Raw genomic sequence first — 21,111 nt, forward strand, 5'->3', positions numbered from 1 at the left:
CTGCTTCCTGTGGTGAGGATGTTAACAGGTAATGCTAATGAGGACTGACTCATTTTAACTCGTCTTAGTTTTCTTCTCTACTGAACTGGGTCACTGCTTCCTGTTGCAGAGGGAAAGTGGGAAGTTTGGAAAAAGATTAACACAGATTGCAGAACAGTTTTGAAGATTGTAGGACCAGAACCAGAACAGTTTGACATCACACTGTTCAGTGAGACATGCTGAAAGTGGTCTTCAGTCTGAGACAACCCTTGTCCTCACTGTCCTCCACAGACCACAGAGACCCCACAGGACAGCCAGAGTCTGGACCAGGACCAGACAGGAACTAGCCAGTCCCCCTGCTCTGATTCCAGTCACACTCTGCAGACCACACACCCTGTTCAGAAGGTCCACCTGGTCCTGAGGGAGTCCAGTTCTGGTCTAGAGGAGGCTCCAACTGTACTAAGATCTGATCAGAATGCACACCAGGACCAGACTCTAAAGGGTAGGCCTGCAAAACCTATCTTACAAGATACTTCCTAAACTGTGTGACTGGATTCTGTGTAGACGTAAACAGTGTAAGTGAACTCTGTTTACAGTGTAAAAGGTGTGACTGGATTGTTATGACATAATCGGTGTAACTGAATTCTTATTATGATGTAAACAGTGTGACTGGATTCTGTTTATAAAAACTTTTTTTTCTTGTTCATGTTGACGTCCTGTCAGACTTTCCTGATGTCACCTCCTGAGTTCTAAGCTGTGCTGACTTGATGCAGCGCTGACATAGTTCACATAAATCATAGATTAGATCAGATCAGCCAACGAGAAGTGAGTTATTCATTTTTATGTTATGGCTGCCATTCACTCCCTTGTTTTCTAGATGGTTTAGTGTTGTTACGACTGGTTGTGCACCAGTCAGTTTTTGTACCAGATGTCGGCTATGTGAGTGGTGTGTTAAAAAAACAACTAATCTGAAGGGAACAAGCAGCTCAGTGAGTGTGTTCTCACTGAGCTGAGTGTATTCAGTCAGAGGCTTCATCAGCTGTGCTATAATGAGAACCAGAACAGTTTTTCATCTGTTTAAATGGGTGAATGGGGTAACTGGCATGATGTGTTTTTTGAAGCAGCAGCTGTGGAGCGTCCTCCACCCACCTCCCCACGCACAGACAGCAGCAGTCGACCAAAAGTGGACAAGCCCCCCCGCTCCATTGTGGAGAGAGACAGGAAGCAGAATCTGGACAGGAACAGTGGTTCTCCTCCTCTTCCTCCTACTGCTCCCCGCAGGTCAGTTATCAGGAGGAATCAGAGAAACTTAAATCTCTGCCTAGATCAGGGGTGGCCAATGTTGGTCCTCGAGAGCCACAATCCTGCAGGTTTTCCATGCATCCCTGCACCGACACACCTGACTTAAACTAATGAGTCATTGTGCAGTTTCTTTTAGGTTGTTGGATCCATTTAATTTGAGTCAGGTGTGTTGGTGCAGGGATGCATGGAAAACCTGTAAGATTGTGACTCTTGAGGACCGACTTTGGCCACCCCTGGCCTAGATGATGATGTTTTCGTTGTGTCTTCAGGGCTCAGGCTGTCGGTTCAGGAGACATGATCCACAACCAACCTGCTGGATCTCAGGTATGGAAACTCAGCAGTGAGGAGGAACTCTGTTTGAAATGATTTATATTTACATATAAACACATGAGTGTCACAAATTTAGAACAAAAACAAGGAAGCGTTAGATGTGTTTGATGGATGCCAGTGATGAAATTGTGGATGCACACATTTCTAGCAGAAGAGAAGGAAGTTGATTGGCAGTGTGCACAAATTTGCAGATCAGAATCCTGGTCAGAAGAAATAAGGAGGTCTGTTTGTATGAATAAAGTAAATTGATTGTTGGCTTCAAAGTAAAAAAAAAAAAAGTCTGTCCATTCCAAATAATTTACACCCAAACTGAACATTTTCAGGAATATTATTTGCATTTAGAAATGTCTGTAATTTGTAAATATTGTAAAAAGAAAAAAAAAAAAAGGAAAAATAAAAAAAAAAAAAAAAGAGAAAAAAAAGAAAAAAAAGGGAAAAAAAAGAAGAAAAAAAAAAAAGAAATGTCTGTAATTGGAGGATACAACTTTTTCAAAAATCTTGGACATAAAAGGAAGTTTCCAGATTCAAAATTCTAGATTTTCATTGTCATTACGCAAGGACAAAAATCTTTTTAAGTGTTTAAGTCTTTAAGTGTTTAAGTGTTGAACTACAGGGGGACTATTACTTCCACAGCTCTGGGGAAGAAGCTGTCTTTTAGTCTTTTTGTGGTGGTTTTAATGTTCCTGTACACCTTTCCTGATGGAAGCAGTACAAACAGGGCATTGCCCTGGTGGGTGGGGTCAGCTGCAATGCATCTGGCCCTCTTCTGGACTTGGGCGGTGTAGATGGAGTAAAGATCTGAAATACGGCGGCTTACAATCCCCTGAGCTGTCCTCACCACCCAGCTACGTTCCTCTTGCCTTGTCCTGTGCAGCTGCTGTACCACACAGTCACACTGGGACACAGGATGCTCTCCATGGAGGTTCTGTAGAAGTTCACCACCAGCTGAGAAGAGAGTCCTGTCCACTTCACCTTCCTGAGAAAGAAGAGCCGTTGTTGGGCTTCTTCACCAGATGAGAAGTGTTCCCAGTCCTGGAGAGGTCAGAGGAAATGTGGATGCCCCGGAACTTAATGCTGTCCACACACTCCACTGTCTCTCCGTGGATGCAGAGAGGAGCGCGTTCAGTCTTCCTGGACCTCCTGGAATCTGTTAGGACCTCCCTGGTCTTGTTGAAGTGAAGAACCAGATTGTTCTTTGAGCACCATTTTGTGAGATTCTGGACCTCTTCTCTGTAGTAGGTCTCACCATTGTTGGATATGAGACCTGCCACGGTGGTATCATCTACAAACTTCACAACCATGTTGGTGGCGAGGTTGGCAGAGCAGTCCTGTGTGAAGAGGATGAAGAGGGCGGGGCCGAGCACACAACCCTGCTACGCTCCAGTGTTCAGGATCAGTGGTGAAGATGCTGACTTCCCTATCTTCACCACCTGGGCCTGTTGGTGAGGAAGCCACTGATCCACGTGCAGAGTGATGCTGACAGACCCAGGTTGTGGAGCTTCAGGACCAGCATGTCCGGGCGTTAAAGGCTATTGGTTGGTTTTTTGGGCACAGGCACCATGATGGAGGACTTCAGGCAGACAGGAACCGGGGAAAGCTGCAGGGACAGGTTGAAGATGTCCAGAAAAACTTCTGCCAGTTGGTCTTCACACGATTTTAGTGTCCAACCTGACACCTGATCTGGACCCGCAGCCTTGTTGATGCTCCTCAGGGTGGAGGTGACTTGGTGCAGCTGCAGGGTAAGAGGCTGATGCTGCCTCTGGCTGTGGAGGGTGAACAGCACTTGAAAAGTGGGGTCTTGGCTGACCTTCTGGTCTCTGGACTTGGACTCTGTGATGGTCTTGATGCCTTTCCACATGTTACATGTTGTTGTCATTGAAGGGCTCCTCAATGCGCTGCTTGTACCTGAGTTTTGCCAGCTGGAGGCCCTTTTTCAGTTCTTTGCAGTACCTGCTATAAGCCAGTTTGTCTCCTTTTAGCTTTTAGCAGAGACTGAACTGTGCTGTCCACCCACGACTTCTAAAGGGGGAAACCATGATTGTCTTTGTGGGTAGGACAGCATCAGAGCAGAAGTGAACATAGGACAGCACAGGCGACATGTATTCCTCCACATCACCGTCCTCTTTGAACCCTCCCCAGTCTGTTTGCTCAAAGCAGTCCTGTAAGGCTGAGGAAGCCTCCTCAGTCCAAACCTGAAAGGTTCTGGTGCTGGGTTTGGTCCTGCAAATCAGAGGTCTGTAGGCAGGGATCAACTCCACAGAAATATGAAACTGGTCTGTAACTGCTTAAAATGGAGGAATACAGATTTACTACTTTTAATTAGTGGTTTAACAACTGCCTCCAAAAAATATGTAAGAGAATACCAGAGGAAAAACTGATTTTTAGTATGTTATAGACAGAAGGACCAATAGTCTCCCATACTGCTTTAAAGAGACAAGGTGGGACAAGTCAGTGGGACAGGATGAGGGCTTCAGCTTTGAGACCATTTCAATAAAACATGGTATTAATGCAGGGTTAAAAGGGGGCAGGGTAGCTGAGCAGGTGCTGTGAATGAAGCGGTCAAAGGAGGGTGATGAAATATTGGTTCTGATGTTGGAAATCTTATCTAAAACATAGTGGAGGACATTTTCACAGAGCTCAGTAGAAGCTTTCAGACTTGTGGATTCAGTGGAGTTCCGCAGATCCGATCTCTGGTGTTTAACCCCTTACGATGCAGACGTACCGGTCCCGGTACATGACTACTAATCAACAACATTGCAGCCATGTGTGCAAGCCCCTCTGTCATGAATGCCCACAATATATACATTAAATGAAAGCTCAAAGTCTTGTCTTTCCGATGATATAAATCATTTTGACACGCAACAACCACAGCGCTAACACTAAAGCCTTTTTTACAGAAAAGCAGAAAGTTTAAATGTTGACTTTCCTTACCTTTGAGGGCTCTCTATAGGTCAAACATCAATATTTCCCATCAACACTGGTCTCATTCTGTCTGTACAGGTTAGGCGAGGACAAAAAAATATTTTTTTTCTGTGTGTTTTAAAGTGTATAACTTTTTATCAGTAATACTTACAGTGATTCTGATTGCTGTGGGTGAAACTAGAGAGTGTTACCTTTACAAAGAGCCCAAGCCTGTACTTACAATCCAGAGGGTTCAATAACAGCAGTAATTCTAATTTGGAGAGGTCATGTTACAGGCGTTTTTGCCAAAATGACCCTGCTTGATAAGGGGTTAAAGTGTAACTTCACCCACTGCTGAATTTGAAAAATGCCTGAAATTGCAAGGTTTTAGGTGGGAGGTATGATGGGATTAGGGGGTGGAGAGTGGGGGGGTTGGGATAAAGAGGCAGAAATGATTGACAGACAGAAGCTCAGCTCACTGGCAAGATTTAAAGCAGGATTCACAGAGCGTCTTTGAGGTGGAAGACTTTTCCCCTCCTGAATCTCCTCAGCTACACATGAACCAGGTGGTCCTGAACGTATCAGTGTGAGCCGTTAGCGCTGTTAGCTGTTAGCTGTTAGCTGCCTGTCAGCAGCTCTGGAAAGCTGTGGAGACTCGCGGCAGCTTGTAGCAGCTGCAGGAAATGCCGCTGGAAGTTGCTGCTGATACGATTTGAGCTGCTGTCTGTCACCAGATGAGGATCAGCAGGTAAAGAATAAAGTCCGGTGTTACTTTTACACCCTCAGAAGCACAAATCTGTCCCATTGCAGGAACATTTCATCAGAAACTCTGTGGAAGAACAGAAGTCTGAAACTAGCAGATGTACACCAGATAAGTTCACATTCCCTCATGTGCGTTGGTGGGCGTGGCTTTCTATGCCTGCAAGGCGAGGACCCGCCTACCTGCATCTGGAGGGAGGGGCTTTGGGGTTTTTAACATTTTCTCGTGATGTAGATAACCTCTATGTCACGAAAAACACAACCTGGTTTTATCCTGTAGAGGATGTTATGAGCCATTTTTTTACCCACAAAATCCCGTTTTGAAAATAAATTTTAAAAACACAAATGTTATCAACAGTATATGTGGTTTTCCTCACAATTAAGCAATACTGTGTTATTTACAGCTCAAAAAACACTTTTTTGGGTGCACTACCCTTTTAAAAGGACTCCGGGTTTGTGACTAAATCTATGGGTCAAAAATAACCGAGCTGATTGGCTGAAGCAGGTATAACAGCAGATTGACTAGGATGAATACGAATTCAAACCCCCAGCCTTACAGCTATTGGACAAACTGCTCTACCACCTGAGCCACTACCTCCCCCAACAAAAACATTCAGAGAACATAAAGTTATGGACGTTGTGGGTCATTAAAACCTCAGCACAGATTCTAAGACGAGCATATTCTCTCTTTTAACCTTGTGTTCATGTAGACAACTGGCTCCAGAAAAGTGGTTTGTGCTCTAAAGTTGTTTTCTCGTCTTGTTTCTGGGTAGGACAGTGGCAACAAACCTGGACAACCACCTGAGGTCCAACCCAAAGTCCAGGTGTGCGATCCTCCAGCTGCTGCCACCCTTCCTCCCCCCATGGCTATGTCGGCACACAGGAAGGATGAGGAGAACCACAAACCAATGAAGGAGCAACAGGTGAGTTTACATCATGACTGTTAGACATTTAGCAGGTCAGAAGGTCCGGATCTGAGGACATGGACATTTAGGACATTAAAGATAAACTGGGGTTTGTAGTTTAACATCAGAAACTATTAAATGAAGGAGGTCTTTAAGTCCTTTTGAGATTTCTGGAAAACTGAAGTCGCTGAATTTCCATTTTAGGAAATTAAACAAAGTTTAAATGTTTTAAATATTTAATATGATGTTTTCTGACTGTAGGTCTCTACAGAAAAGTCAAATGAGGATCTTCTAGAGATGAAGGAAAAGGTGAGGACACCTCCACCCTCACATGTGACCATCTCCTCAGACATGTCATGTGACCAGCGGCCAGCTGAACTCCTGACTGAAGGTGGACTGGAGGAGTTTAGTAAGCATGGAGCAGAACATCATCCAGATAAGAAGGATGTGGAGGAGGTGGGGCATAAACAGGTGACCTCCTTTAACTGTGCAGTAATGGAGAAGGTGGACATGGATCTTCAGACTGGACCAGAGTCTGGTCTTCCTCGTTGTTCAGAACAAATAAAAACAAATGTTGGACTTGAACTCCACCCGACCACAGCAGAGAAGACCAGTCTGGCTCCAGCAGAAAAGACAGAACCAGAACTAGACATTCAGCACAAGTCCCTAAACTCAGATGTGGACCAGAAACATTCTCCGCCAGTCCTAGAACCTCACTGTTTGTTACATTGGACTCACAGACCCAGCAGCAAGCAGCAAGACCAACAGAGCCAAGCCCAGGTATCCAAGGTCCAGCACACCCAAGCCCAGGTATCCAAGGTCCAGCACACCCAAGCCCAAGTATCCAAGGTCCAGCACACCCAAGCCCAAGTATCCAAGGTCCAGCACACCCAAGCCCAGGTATCCAAGGTCCAGCAGACCCAAGCCCAAGTATCCAAGGTCCAGCAGACCCAAGCCCAGGTATCCATGGTCCAGCAAAACCAAGCGCATGTATCCAAGGTCCAGCAGATCCAAGCCCAGGTATCCAAGGTCCAGCAGACCCAAGCCCAAGTATCCAAGGTCCAGCAGACCCAAGCCCAGGTATCCATGGTCCAGCAAAACCAAGCGCATGTATCCATGGTCCAGCAGACCCAAGCCCAGGTATCCAAGGTCCAGCACACCCAAGCCCAGGTATCCAAGGTCCAGCAGACCCAAGCCCAAGTATCCAAGGTCCAGCAGACCCAAGCCCAGGTATCCATGGTCCAGCAAAACCAAGCGCATGTATCCAAGGTCCAGCAGATCCAAGCCCAGGTATCCAAGGTCCAGCAGACCCAAGCCCAAGTATCCAAGGTCCAGCAGACCCAAGCCCAGGTATCCATGGTCCAGCAAAACCAAGCGCATGTATCCATGGTCCAGCAGACCCAAGCCCAGGTATCCAAGGTCCAGCACACCCAAGCCCAGGTATCCATGGTCCAGCAGAATGAACCCCAGGTATCCAAGGTCCAGCAGAACCAAGCCCAGGTATCCACAGTCCAAGTGAACCAGCAGAGCCAAGCACAAATATCCAGGGTCCAACAGAACCAGCAAAAGCAAGCACAGAAATTCAGGATCCAGCAGGACCAAGCACAGATATCCAAGGTCCAGCAGACCCAAGCCCAGGTATCCATGGTCCAGCAGACCCAAGCCCAGGGATCCAAGGTCCAGCAGACCCAAGCCCAGGTATCCATGGTCCAGCAGAATGAACCCCAGGTATCCAAGGTCCAGCAGAACCAAGCCCAGGTATCCACAGTCCAAGTGAACCAGCAGAGCCAAGCACAAATATCCAGGGTCCAACAGAACCAGCAAAAGCAAGCACAGAAATTCAGGATCCAGCAGGACCAAGCACAGATATCCAGGATCCAGCAGAACCAAGCCCAGGTATCCATGGTCCAGCAGAACCAGGAGGAAGAAGGCAGTCTGAGCCCCCCTTTGTGGGACAATGAGGAGCCACCTCCTCCACCACCTCTAACTTTTAGATTCATCCACGGAGTCTCCAGAACCAGCACCAGGACACAGTCTGGAGAGGAGGACCACTGTGGAGGACCTGTTTCTGTAGAACATGAAGACCTGGATGAGTCTGGCTCAGAACCTGTTGCTGTTTTTCTGAATGAACCCGTGAACATCCAGTCAGCCTTCAAACGTCTGTCGACCATCTTTGAATGTGAAGAAGATCTGGGTGGGACTCTGTCTCCAGACAGTATTATCGATGAAGAGGAAGAAGATGTGAAAAAAACTGATGAAGATCGGAATCTTAATGACATTCCAGGAAAGCGTCAGGATGAAGGACCTTCAGTTCCTGAAGATCAAAACCAGACGGACTTGTTTCTAAAGCCAGAGACCAAAAAGAAGTTCACATTCAAGTTCCCCAAAACCAAACTAGCTGCAATCCGCCAGATCATCCGATCAGGAGCCGATAAAACTGGAAAAAAAATTCCTCAGATGATCGTGTGTGAGGAAGAGGAGGAGTTGGTGAACAAAGAATATTCCTCCTCTGCCCGGGTAGAGGTCCTCTGCAGGAGCACCCTGGACTCCATCAGCAGTCTGGAAGAGTCCATAAAACAGCTGGAAATCAGTGTGGACAGTATCTCCACCTCCACCGCTCCATCATGTCCTCACAGCTCTTCCTCCAACAGAACTCAGTTGAAAGGAAAGGTTAGACAAGAAAGGGAAAGAAGCCCATCCAAAAGGCCAGCCCCTCAGGTTCTGAAGGGCCCAAATCCACCTCAGAGTAAGAGGTCCAAACCACAGCCTCAACGGAGCTCAGGGAAGACCAGCAGCAGGAAACAGGTCTGATGTTCCTTCAGTTCCCGCTGGGCTGGTGTGACCTTCTGAAGCTTCAGACTGTCCTCACTGCTTTTCTTCGTCTTCCTCACTGTCTCTGTGGGATGATGATGGTGGAGGTGGGGGTGGTTCAGTTCTAGAAACTTGTACTTCATTCAAAACTTTTCAGTTGGTTGCTGGACCATCTAAGGCTCTGTTTTAATTCCCTAAACTACTTATCTTTTCAATGTTTTCAGTTTCCAGGTGTCAGCAGCTCAGCAGAGGTGGGTAGTAATGAGCTACGTTTTCCAGAGTAACGTTTTGAAATAAAAAGTACTCCCAAGAGTAGTCTTACTGCAACATACTTTTTAACCTGTAACCGGCAACCCTCAGGCTACAAGACGACCACCCTACCCACTGAGCCCGCCACTTATTCAAGTAAATTTACTTCAATATATTTGTGAAGCCATTCTCCTTGTTTCTGCGTCGTGTTTTAGTTCTACTTCAGCGAAGGAGCTGCGATGGCGTCATGCTGTTACATTGTTTGAGGCATCTGTCGCTATCCGGCTGATACTCAAACATGTTGCGTCTGTTGTCTGGCAGAGCTTCAACAATGTTCTGGGTGAGGTGGGGGACATTGAGTCCGACTGGCTGTGTTCCATGTTGAGCTGGAACTGTGGCCGTAAGGTGGTCGGTGCATGTTGCGATGGTAATCACCAAACTTGTTAGTGGACACCAGCAGTGAGGGATGCTATCAAGCTGAAGGAGTCCTGTCGGGCCGTTTTGGGCTGTGGGCCTGTGGAGGGAGCTGACAGGTACCGGTAGGCTGAGTGGAACATGCCTTCGACGGTCACTAGCTGTGTCCCGATTCAGGGTCTGCACATGTCAAAGTGTGCAGACTACGTAGGCTATGAAGTGTCCTACACAATCTACACACTCCAAAGTCCGCTTAACATTTGTGAAGTGGAAAAGCCTACCTAACTAATGAGAATTTCTCAAAGTAGCAGCATAGGACATTGAATCACTTACACCGCTGAAATTACTGTTTGCATATCTTAGAAAACTTTTGTGAACCACCAACCGAGTAATGATGTAAAAACAAACAAACAAAAAAACTGTCTGACACTGTGTTGTTTTCCAGCCGGTAAACATTTTATTAACCCCTTAAATATCCACAAATATCAAATATTACAGAATTCTAATGCCACCGTTTAACAAATATGTTTTATTGTAATGTACTTGGTTTTTGTCACCTTGAGTGTAGTTTAAAAAGAAAGAAATACGTACTTCTGAGCTCGGTCACTCATTCACCACCGTCTGGGAGAGAAGAGGCTGCGAAGGATGCATCACATGCAGCCTTCGTTTGAGGCCAAACAAAGTTCAGGTTTGTAGGGTGGATTCGGAGGCTCCTTTCAAATGGGACAGTGCTTGGCACCACGACGACGTATGCAGCTGACAAATCTGCACTTCGAAGTGTGCCGAACCTGAATTTGGACACAGCTACAGAGGCAAAAACTCGGGCATGGGAGGAATTCGGAGAGGCTATGTCACCCTGACTTCTTGACAGCTTCAAAGAGCTGCAGCTACCAGCGATCACACATTATAAATGATCAATTTCTACACCATCTACATTAATACATACATATATATATACATACACTACCGTTCAAAAGTTTGGGGTCACTTTGCCATGGGATTCAATAGGGAAGTGACCCTAAACTTTTGAACAGTAGTATATATACATATATACATATATATATATATATATATATATATATATATATATATATATATATATATATATATATATATGAACCAGAATTACAAACAGTTACTCGGTACTTGAGTAGTTTTCTTAACATGTACTTTTTTTTACTCTAACTTGAGTCATTTTTTGGACGATTACTGTTAACTTGAGTAATGCTACTCTTACTGTGGAACAATTTTTGGTGCCTCTACCCACCTCTGCAGCTCAGTAACATGAAAACACTTCCTGCATTATAAAGTTATAAGTAATTGACCTGCTACTGTGTTCATGTAATGGCATTTTCAGAAAAACAAACAGCATTAGCCAGATTTCTAAATTCGGAGGGATTTCATGTCTAAAGCTACAGCATTAAACTATCCAACTTAAAAAAAGTTGCATAAAGTTTGTTTACACCTTCAACGAAAATGACTTACTGATTGATTTGAGGAGTTAACACTTGTTCAAGTTGGAAGCACAGCAGTAATACCCGTGTGTTCTAAGGTCATATGCATCTGTCTGTCAGACCTCCGGGACCTTGGCTCAACGATCCCACACCAAGGCTCGCCTTTCAACCAGTGACCCACCTGAGGGGAAGACTGAAGGCCAGCAGCAAGTCAGACAGGTAACAGGCTCACCTAAGATTCTTTGAACGCTGACATGAAATTCAAATAGAAATGAATCTTTTAAACCTCCAACACAGAAACTTCAGGTGGATCGGGTTCACTACAAGGTTCGGAACAGACTGAGACAAAAAACTGAAGTTTCTTGAAAAACTTCAGCACTTGAAAACTGGAGACTGATGGGAAGAAGACACCTAAAGACTAAATAATACTTCATTTCATTTTTAGTAGAAATCATATTAAGGTACATTTTTAGGAAAGCTGGTCTGTAGCAGCGGAACTAAAGGGATGGATAAGGGTCACCAAACCAGACCTAACTATGGGCACATTCACACCAGCCTTTTGATTTGAATCCTAGTCCGTATCTTCGGAAAGGCCGCTTTGTTTGGGGTATTATGAACGCACAAATTCTTTCTGATTTTAATCAAAGAAGTGGACTTCGTCTGCCTACAAACACAGGCTGTGGTCTGTTTCAAGCTGACCAAATACAGGAAGTAGACTACAAAACAAAGTGCATCGTGGGTTCAGTGCATGGCATCGTTAGTGAACACAACCAAACCACATCGATCATGGCTCGCGGTCAGACGTGGAGAATTCTGTAAAAGTTTTGATAGAAATCTGATCAACCCAAGACCTCTAGGATCTGATGGAGCTCCATATTTAGCTGTTATTTACTAGAAACCAAAGTTGTTCTGCATTAACTAACGGAATAGTATAATCAGTTCATTCAGAAAGAAAAAGGGGGGAAAAAAACAAAAAACTAACTTAATACTTCAGTTCAGTTCTGGTCAGGCATTCAGAAAAAAGAAAACAAAAAATTCTGTCCAGTTCAGTTTGGTCCAGTCCCAGAATAAATCCCCCTTTTAGAAAGGGCTAGCTCGTTCTGGTTTCATTTTATCCAAAAGTAAAACTACCAAAAACTCCACTGCGGGTTGTCTAAACACCAAAACCAGGAAACAGACGAGTGATCCAAAGTTAATCTTTTCTCATCAACGCAAAAGTAGTCAGAAAAAGAAAAAAAAAAAAGAATAAACCAAGCTGGGGACTCACGACACCCGTCTTCCACTCCAGTATACAGGAGGAATAACTATCAGGTCCATAGAGTCCGTTGGCGGTGGCGCACAGCTTCCTGGTGGCAAACTCTGCTTCCACTCTCTCGCCTCCTGACTGTGACTCCCAGTGATGAGAAAAAGACTGCGCTGGGTGGGCCAGCCGCTGGAGGCCAAAACAAAATCCTACTGGATGATTAAGGCAGGCTGAGGGAGTGAAGCAAGTGAGCTCAATTAAAGAGAAAAACACAGACGACATATGGCAGACAATCAGGCTGTCACAAGCCGTCCAATCTGGAAGGAACAAATCCTAGACTAGTTTCTGCATCTGAGACAGGATGCTCCTCATTTTGGGAATATTACGTAAGTGGAAAAAGGAAGTCAAAGCACAAATCCTAGCCTAGAATGACTCCATGGTTCCTCACTGTAGTACTGGAAGCAAAGGTAATACCATCCATAGTAATTCCATCGCTAGAGTCTTCCTGAGTTTTGCAGGTTCAAAAACAACCACCTCCGAGTTTAGAAGGAGAAAATTCAGTCATGCAGGTCTTTGTCGTTCATAAATCTTTGTAAGCTGACCTCTGATTGGTTTCGTCAGACTTCATGGAAAAGTATCGGTACAGAACTCCATGACTTACTCTGGTGTGTGAGGAACTCATCTTTTACATGAATAAACTGGACTCTTATCAGACAAATATGAGCCAAACCAGACTGATGTGGTTCCTTTAATCACAATAAGATGCCTAACCATGCTAAGTGTCATTGCTGTATGTTTACAGACCAAAGGTGCAGCAGCTGGTGTCATGCTAACGCTAACCATGCTAAGTGTCATTGCTGTATGTTTACAGACCAGAGGTGCAGCAGCTGGTGTCATGCTAACGCTAACCATGCTAAGTGTCATTGCTGTATGTTTACAGACCAAAGGTGCAGCAGCTGGTGTCATGCTAACGCTAACCATGCTAAGTGTCATTGCTGTATGTTTACAGACCAAAGGTGCAGCAGCTGGTGTCATGCTAACGCTAACCATGCTAAGTGTCATTGCTGTATGTTTACAGACCAAAGGTGCAGCAGCTGGTGTCATGCTAACGCTAACCATGCTAAGTGTCATTGCTGTATGTTTACAGACCAGAGATGCAGCAGCTGGTGTCATGCTAACGCTAACCATGCTAAGTGTCATTGCTGTATGTTTACAGACCAGAGGTGCAGCAGCTGGTGTCATGCTAACGCTAACCATGCTAAGTGTCATTGCTGTATGTTTACAGACCAAAGGTGCAGCAGCTGGTGTCATGCTAACGCTAACCATGCTAAGTGTCATTGCTGTATGTTTACAGACCAAAGGTGCAGCAGCTGGTGTCATGCTAACGCTAACCATGCTAAGTGTCATTGCTGTATGTTTACAGACCAAAGGTGCAGCAGCTGGTGTCATGCTAACGCTAACCATGCTAAGTGTCATTGCTGTATGTTTACAGACCAGAGGTGCAGCAGCTGGTGTCATGCTAACGCTAACCATGCTAAGTGTCATTGCTGTATGTTTACAGACCAAAGGTGCAGCAGCTGGTGTCATGCTAACGCTAACCATGCTAAGTGTCATTGCTGTATGTTTACAGACCAAAGGTGCAGCAGCTGGTGTCATGCTAACGCTAACCATGCTAAGTGTCATTGCTGTATGTTTACAGACCAAAGGTGCAGCAGCTGGTGTCATGCTAACGCTAACCATGCTAAGTGTCATTGCTGTATGTTTACAGACCAGAGATGCAGCAGCTGGTGTCATGCTAACGCTAACCATGCTAAGTGTCATTGCTGTATGTTTACAGACCAGAGGTGCAGCAGCTGGTGTCATGCTAACGCTAACCATGCTAAGTGTCATTGCTGTATGTTTACAGACCAAAGGTGCAGCAGCTGGTGTCATGCTAACGCTAACCATGCTAAGTGTCATTGCTGTATGTTTACAGACCAAAGGTGCAGCAGCTGGTGTCATGCTAACGCTAACCATGCTAAGTGTCATTGCTGTATGTTTACAGACCAAAGGTGCAGCAGCTGGTGTCATGCTAACGCTAACCATGCTAAGTGTCATTGCTGTATGTTTACAGACCAAAGGTGCAGCAGCTGGTGTCATGCTAACGCTAACCATGCTAAGTGTCATTGCTGTATGTTTACAGACCAGAGGTGCAGCAGCTGGTGTCATGCTAACGCTAACCATGCTAAGTGTCATTGCTGTATGTTTACAGACCAAAGGTGCAGCAGCTGGTGTCATGCTAACGCTAACCATGCTAAGTGTCATTGCTGTATGTTTACAGACCAGAGGTGCAGCAGCTGGTGTCATGCTAACGCTAACCATGCTAAGTGTTCCTGCTGTGTGTTTGCAGGCTGACAGCAGAGCAGCTGTGGACAGTAAGCGCTGCCTGGTTGCTTTGCGCTCCTCTAAGATTCCAGCTTTGTGCCATAACTCTGGGAAACTTCCACCTGCCTCTCTGCCCACTCCTCAGTCCTCAAACGCAACTTCCTCCTCTTCATCCTCTGTTTTTTCACCTTCAGCTTTTTCCACCTCTTCCTCCAAGAAATGCAATCTTCAGTCTTCCCCACCTTCCTCCTCCCAGCGCTCCAGGCAGCAGTCTTCTCTGTGTCTCCTCTCCTCCTCCTCCTCAGTTTCCCCTGCAGACTCTCCTCCTCTCTCCCCCTCTCCATCCTCCTCTCATGTGCATAAGTCTTTTATTCCCTCTCTGAATCTGAGTCGTCTCCTCCCCTCATCCAGCCACATCATGTCTAACATCAGCCCCGCCCACCAGAGGCCCCGCAGCTCCGAGGGCCAACGCCGCCTCGTCCTCAGCTCCGCCTTCAACGCCGCCACACAGCACAGCAACCACTCCTCATCGTCCTCTCCCTCCTCCTCCTCCTCTCTGTCCCCGACCTCCTCCTCCTCCTCCCCTCCCTCCCCATCCTCTGTCCTCCTTCCTGCCACAGTGAGCCGTGTGGTGAGCGGTATCCGAGCGTCGTGGTCTGACTCCAGCTCTCCTGGCTGCAGCAGGACCCGCCCTGGAAGACCAGCACTGTGACGCATTGTACTGATTTACATGCATGGAGAGTAAAAATGATTTAGGTTACCATAGCAACGTGGTGTTGTTTACCTTTTCACAGCCTGAAACGAGCCAGAACTATCCTGATCTGGCAGTTTATCCAGCAAATATCTTCCTAGAAATCACACAAGTACACACTCTACCATTGTTTTCTCAGGTTTTACACATCAGGACATCATCTGTTTCTCACCAGGTGTTAAAATATCTTATCTGAGGAGGCAAAATTTGTGTGACCACCAGTGTTGGGTAGTAATACGTTATTTAACACTGTTACTTGTGTCAGTAACTAATACTCTAATGCACTCCTCTTTAAATAAAGTAACTCAGTTCCCGTTACCTACGGTGCATTATTCCTTTACTAGCTAAATTACTACTTTTCGCTAGCAGCTGTGAGCTTCTTCATGTTTCCAGCAGTGATGCAGCACAACATGGGCAGTGTTTTTAATGTCCGCTTGTTGCGCTTGTTTTTCTGTGAAGTGGCTTGTAAACGTCATCACTCGCGGGTTGAGGCTTCCTCTGCTCCCTTTGTGAAGCCCTTCTGTTTCGCTCTCAGCTGTTCAAAGCAACAACCCCTGGATGCGGAACGGAAACGTGAACGCAACAGTCCTTTTTTCAGGAACTAGTGTCCACAATAAGACAGAGACAATGCCCTGAATAACTTAGTAAATATGTAAATAAATATAAAATGTAGGAGAAAGATGGAAGCTCAAGGATATTAATGGGGGAATTTTTAAGAATGTTCTTTTACAAAAGTAACTAAAGTTAAACAGTAATGCATTCTTTTTGGTGTAATCAAAGTAACTAAATTACTTTTTGAATGAAGTAATTAGTAACAGTGACTAGTTGCTGTTTTCAGTAACTAGTACAACACTGGTGACCACAGATCACACCCTCCATCATTATGTAATGTAAGTGTAATATGTGAGCAGTTTTACTAGCAGCTTGTCAGTGTTGTTGTTTCTGTGCATGTCTGTAATCGTTCCTCTGTGACTGTGAGGACTGGGGCCTCTCGGGGCCTCAGCATCCTGTAAACATGGAAAACTAATAAAGGGCTGCCACAGAACTGAACCAGGACCCCCTGCCGTCCTTTAATATTAGTATGTAGCTGAGTTGTTCCAGCAGAGGGCAGCAGAGACCACAGAGTCGCCTCAGACCAGCCCTGGATTTATACTAAAACACTGGTTCTCAAATGTTGTACATCAACCTCAGTAGATATAAGACTTTACTAGCCGGAGTAGTAGCAGCTTTATGACTGACATCAAAATATAGAAGCAGAAATAGAAAGAAATGTCATGTCTCTGGTTTTCATGGTCCATCAACAAACATAAACTGGGAGAGAGTTTCAGACGGGAACTTTCGGGTAAAGCTGACAGCAGCTCCAGGTCACATGATCCCATCATGGTGCTGTAATAGTTTATCACACAGAAATATTTATCCATAAACAGCAGACATGATCCGTGAATTAACTGATATGAAAGTCTTCAGCGTCCCACCAGAGGGAGAGTGAGTACCACAGTTAAAGATTTATGGTACTTACACACACCTGTTTGACTACCTGCTGCATTTAAGGGTGAGATGACCCCCACTCCCCTGTATGTGAGTAAATATGCACTTATTGCCATCATGTTGGGAGTTTCCGTTTTTAGAAGCATGCAGGAGGAAGAACAGCTGTCCAGGTTGAAGTCAAACTGATGTGTGACCATAACAGATCATCGTATCCTTCATCGTACTGAGAACCAGACCACATCAGCATGCTGTAGCCTCTTTATTTTTAATCATCATCAGATCATTGTTCTCTGCTCAGAGACCAACATTTTCTTTTATTGTCCACTTTAATCTCTTCCTGCCTGTGGCTGCATCATGGGAACCAGCTCCAGCTATCTAACATATCTAACATATTTACATTTATATTCATTCATTCATCATCTATTCCACTTGGTCCAATTAAGGGTTGCAGGGACGCGGAACCCTATCCCATCAATTAACAGCATTAAGCAGGTACACCTGGACAGGTTACCAGTCCATCACAGGGCCAACAGAGACAAACAAGCCCTCACACTCACTCCTCTGAGAATTTTACCAATTTATTATTTGGACGGTGGGTTGGAGTACCCAGAGAGCCCCCACAGGGAGAACAATCAAACTCCACATAGAAAGGCCACTGTTCCAACCTCCTCCAGCCAAGACTCGAACCAGCCACCTTCTTGCTGTGAGGCCGTGGTGCTAACCACCGCCTACACCGTGCAGCCCTAGTTACAACTAATATTACTTGTCCCTTTATAGATAAATACAGTAAAACCATGAAAAACATTGAGCCAATAACCAAACGTGTTTGGACTGTGGGAGGAAGCTGGAGAACCTGCAGCTGCACAAGAGGAATATCAAACCTGGAGATTAGAACCAGCAACCTTCCTGACCAGCACACGCTCCCAGCGGAGGAAAAGCATGAGCTCCGCCTGCAACATGCATCAAGTAAACCCGGGATCCTGAACAGTCCTGCAGGTTTTACATGTTTTCTGCTCCAACACGCCTGATTCAGATGGAATGGGTCCATCGTTGTTCTGCAGAAGGGTCGGAAGGTTTGAGCAGGAAAGATCTAAAACCTGCAGGACCTCAAGGACCAGTTCCAGATCCCTGATGTAAACAAAGTTCATCAAATATTTTTTAAGTTTATTTATCATTTTTATAAGACTGTGGGTTCTTTTATTTTTCATTTATTCTTCAATAAAATAATAATTAATGAAATAAAAATAAATGTAAAAAGTAGATTAAAAACAATAAAATGAAAAACCATTAAAACCATTTTATTTGAATAGTTTTCTGTTTGCATACTTATTCAATAAAACTATTATTTTTTTGTTTACACTATAAAATGTAAATGAAAAACAGACAAATAAATAAACCAAAATAAAGAATTGATTGAAGTTTAGTTTTGATGGAATCTGTGGTTTTTCTTAACTCGTCTTCATTTATTATGAACCGGCTCCAACCGCTTTGGCTGTAAAGCTGTGAGATGACGTTGTTGTGAACTGGTGCTATAAAGTTAAACTGTATTGAACTGAATTGAATTGAATTGAATTAAACTGAATTGAAGAAAAATTCAAGGCTGAAATTTTCGCTTTATTTGGACTGTTTAATGTTATTTTCTATTTATTTATTTAAAAAACTAGAGAAGGATTTTTCTGCAGAAAAGAATGAAAACATTTGAGGAAACCTTCAGTGAGATCATCCATCACAGAGAAAACGCGTTCAGATACAGAACGATGAGACCAGCTGTTAGAAAGCCTCGGATGAACAGCAGCAGGCATCTGCAGGTGAACCTCTCCATCAGGATCCTCCAGAACTCCAGGTGAACATAAAGCTGGATCTGGACCTCTGATCACCCAGAGAAACATTTTCAACTCATTTTCAACCAGTTTTCTTCAGCAATGAATGAATACACTGGATGGTCCAAAAGGAAGCAGATCTGGATGGTCCAGATGGAGGTCTGGATGGTTGGTGGATGTCCACCATGTCCCACTAAGGCTGGTACTTCAGCAGGTGAAGGTGGAGTGATGTTCTGGGCTGAAATAATGTTGCCTGAGATGATCAGACTCTATATGGAGGTCTCTGACAAACTGGTCCAGTTTTTGTCTAAAAGAAAGAAGCGTTCCTGCATCCTGGGACGGAGCGTTGTCTTTACTGCAGATGGAACATTTACATTTATTTTTATCTCATGGTGGGACCTCCATGAAAGAAAGATCGATGAGGGTGGGGGGCAGTAGACCTCCAAACAGCCACTGTGGGAGGAAATTCTGGTCTCTGCAATCACTTCCAGGTTCAGTGATGAGAGATGTTAGGTGATATCAGAGGTCTCCATGGTAACATTGAACAGGGTCTGGAAACATGGTTTTTATTTGTTTTTAGAAAAATGATCTCCTATTTAAAAACAACAACAACAAAAAAAGACGGGTAAACATTTTTAGTTCTTTTAGTTCCACTTTTAAAGTGGAAACTTCTGCAGAATAATCTGGAACTCTGGATCTAGAACAATGTTTGCATCTTTGGTAGTTTTGTTCAGTAAAACCCATCTTATCATATAACCCGACATCCTTAATGATTAAAGATTGTTTTCACGTTGCTTATGTGAGATGAACAAAGCCAGCAGATGCAGGATCATTTACACCAGTCTGAAGGTAACACCAGTTTCCTCCTCTTCTTCTTTGTCTGTGGCTGAAACAATACATTTTCCTCCAAGCATCATATTCCCATAAATGTAATGAGATAGCCCAACCCTGTAATTGGTAAAATTATTAGTCATTAGTTCCATCATATGCTAATTAGCTCATATGTTAATTTGTGGGTCCGGATGAATCCCAGCGCCCCCGTCTGTGTAATTAGTCTGTAATTCCTCTGCATCTCGTGGAACAGGGGGAAGGCGGCAGTCCAAAAGTGTCTGCTGCAGCAGAGGGAGGGACTGGGACTAATTAGAAACATCTCACATGAAGCATTTCTACATTAATTACAACGTTTTCTGTGTCCCAATACTTTTTCCTTCCTTCTCCCCATGACTGGGCTGCGTCAGAGGAGGACATTGTAAACCAACAAGGAGCTTAACTGATGCTTAATCAAAGATGTGGCTCCTTATTTGCATTTCTAATTGGAATTAATTAGGATCGCCTAAATACTGTGTGCATGTGTGTGTGTGTTCACTGTGGATTTCTTCATATATCTGATCATGTTATCATCTCAGCAGCAATGAGCAGCAGGAAGTTCTTGTGAAGCCAAACTTGGAATTGTCTCACTGGGTGTGAAAAAGACCTAATCGTGGTCTTCCACTAACCGCCTCCGACTTTCCGTCCGGATAAAGCTCATAAATGAACTCTATATAAATCTTTATAACCACAGACTAACAGGAACCGCCGGCTGGCTGTAGATTTAAAGGCCCCATATTATTCAACAAAATCAAATTCATTGTTTCTAAAGTGTAATACCAACATTCAGCCATTCCAAAAGTGGCTTTAGTGAGCTGAAACCAGAGTATCTCAACCTCTAATGTTCATGAGTGGTGCCTGTCCACTCATGCCTGGCGGGGGGTCCGTCTTTCACTGGCACCCGCTTTTAGAGGGCAGGCTCAGCTAGCCGGGGGGCGGGACAGTGGTTATTTCCCTTTGCGAGGTCACAAAGGGAAAGATCTCAGACTCACCCGTTAGAGCACATGGTCGCTAAAAAGTGGAACAAGCAAGAAAGGAATCTTCTCATTTCTGGGCCTCGTGCTCAGGATATGAGGACACAGATGACTGTTAGAAAACCTTTAGAAGGAAAATTCTGCGTAATATGGGACCTTTAAAAGTTTTACCATTAAAGGCTGCCAACAGCGGTCACACCTGGAATATTTAGCACACGACCTTGGCTCAGACTGCATATAATCCAGTCTGAGGTAGCTTTTGAGGGCAGCACCGCAGGCAGCGCCACACGCCCCTCTCCCACCCAGCAGCCCCCCCTCGCTGTAGGCAGTCTGTCTGACAGCAACAATGACAAGTTGAGCAGTAACTACCCCACACCCTCATTAACAGTTAATTAAATCAACTCTATCAGGAATTCTCCATGTCAGCCTGGGAGGAAAGAGCTTCAGGAAAGCTTTCAGAAGCAAAGCAGACACGTTCTTCTGCCCCAGCGTCCGTGTTT

General features: G+C 44.8%; 1 protein-coding gene across 1 annotated transcript in view; it reads left to right on the forward strand.

The window, feature by feature from the left end:
• si:ch211-207d6.2 (sickle tail protein) overlaps positions 1 to 16,512 on the forward strand; it is a 78,382-nt gene extending 61,870 nt beyond the window's left edge. The window contains exons 16-22 of the mRNA XM_041992164.1: positions 271 to 481; positions 1,101 to 1,260; positions 1,551 to 1,605; positions 6,045 to 6,194; positions 6,438 to 8,981; positions 11,225 to 11,323; positions 14,737 to 16,512. Coding sequence (XP_041848098.1) covers positions 271 to 481; positions 1,101 to 1,260; positions 1,551 to 1,605; positions 6,045 to 6,194; positions 6,438 to 8,981; positions 11,225 to 11,323; positions 14,737 to 15,423 — 3,906 coding nt within the window. The 3' untranslated portion in view covers positions 15,424 to 16,512. The remainder of the gene's footprint in view (positions 1 to 270; positions 482 to 1,100; positions 1,261 to 1,550; positions 1,606 to 6,044; positions 6,195 to 6,437; positions 8,982 to 11,224; positions 11,324 to 14,736) is intronic.
• The last annotated feature ends 4,599 nt before the right edge of the window (positions 16,513 to 21,111 follow it).

Source organism: Melanotaenia boesemani, chromosome 8, assembly GCF_017639745.1.
Source record: "Melanotaenia boesemani isolate fMelBoe1 chromosome 8, fMelBoe1.pri, whole genome shotgun sequence".
In the NCBI taxonomy this organism is placed as follows: Eukaryota; Metazoa; Chordata; class Actinopteri; order Atheriniformes; family Melanotaeniidae; genus Melanotaenia; species Melanotaenia boesemani.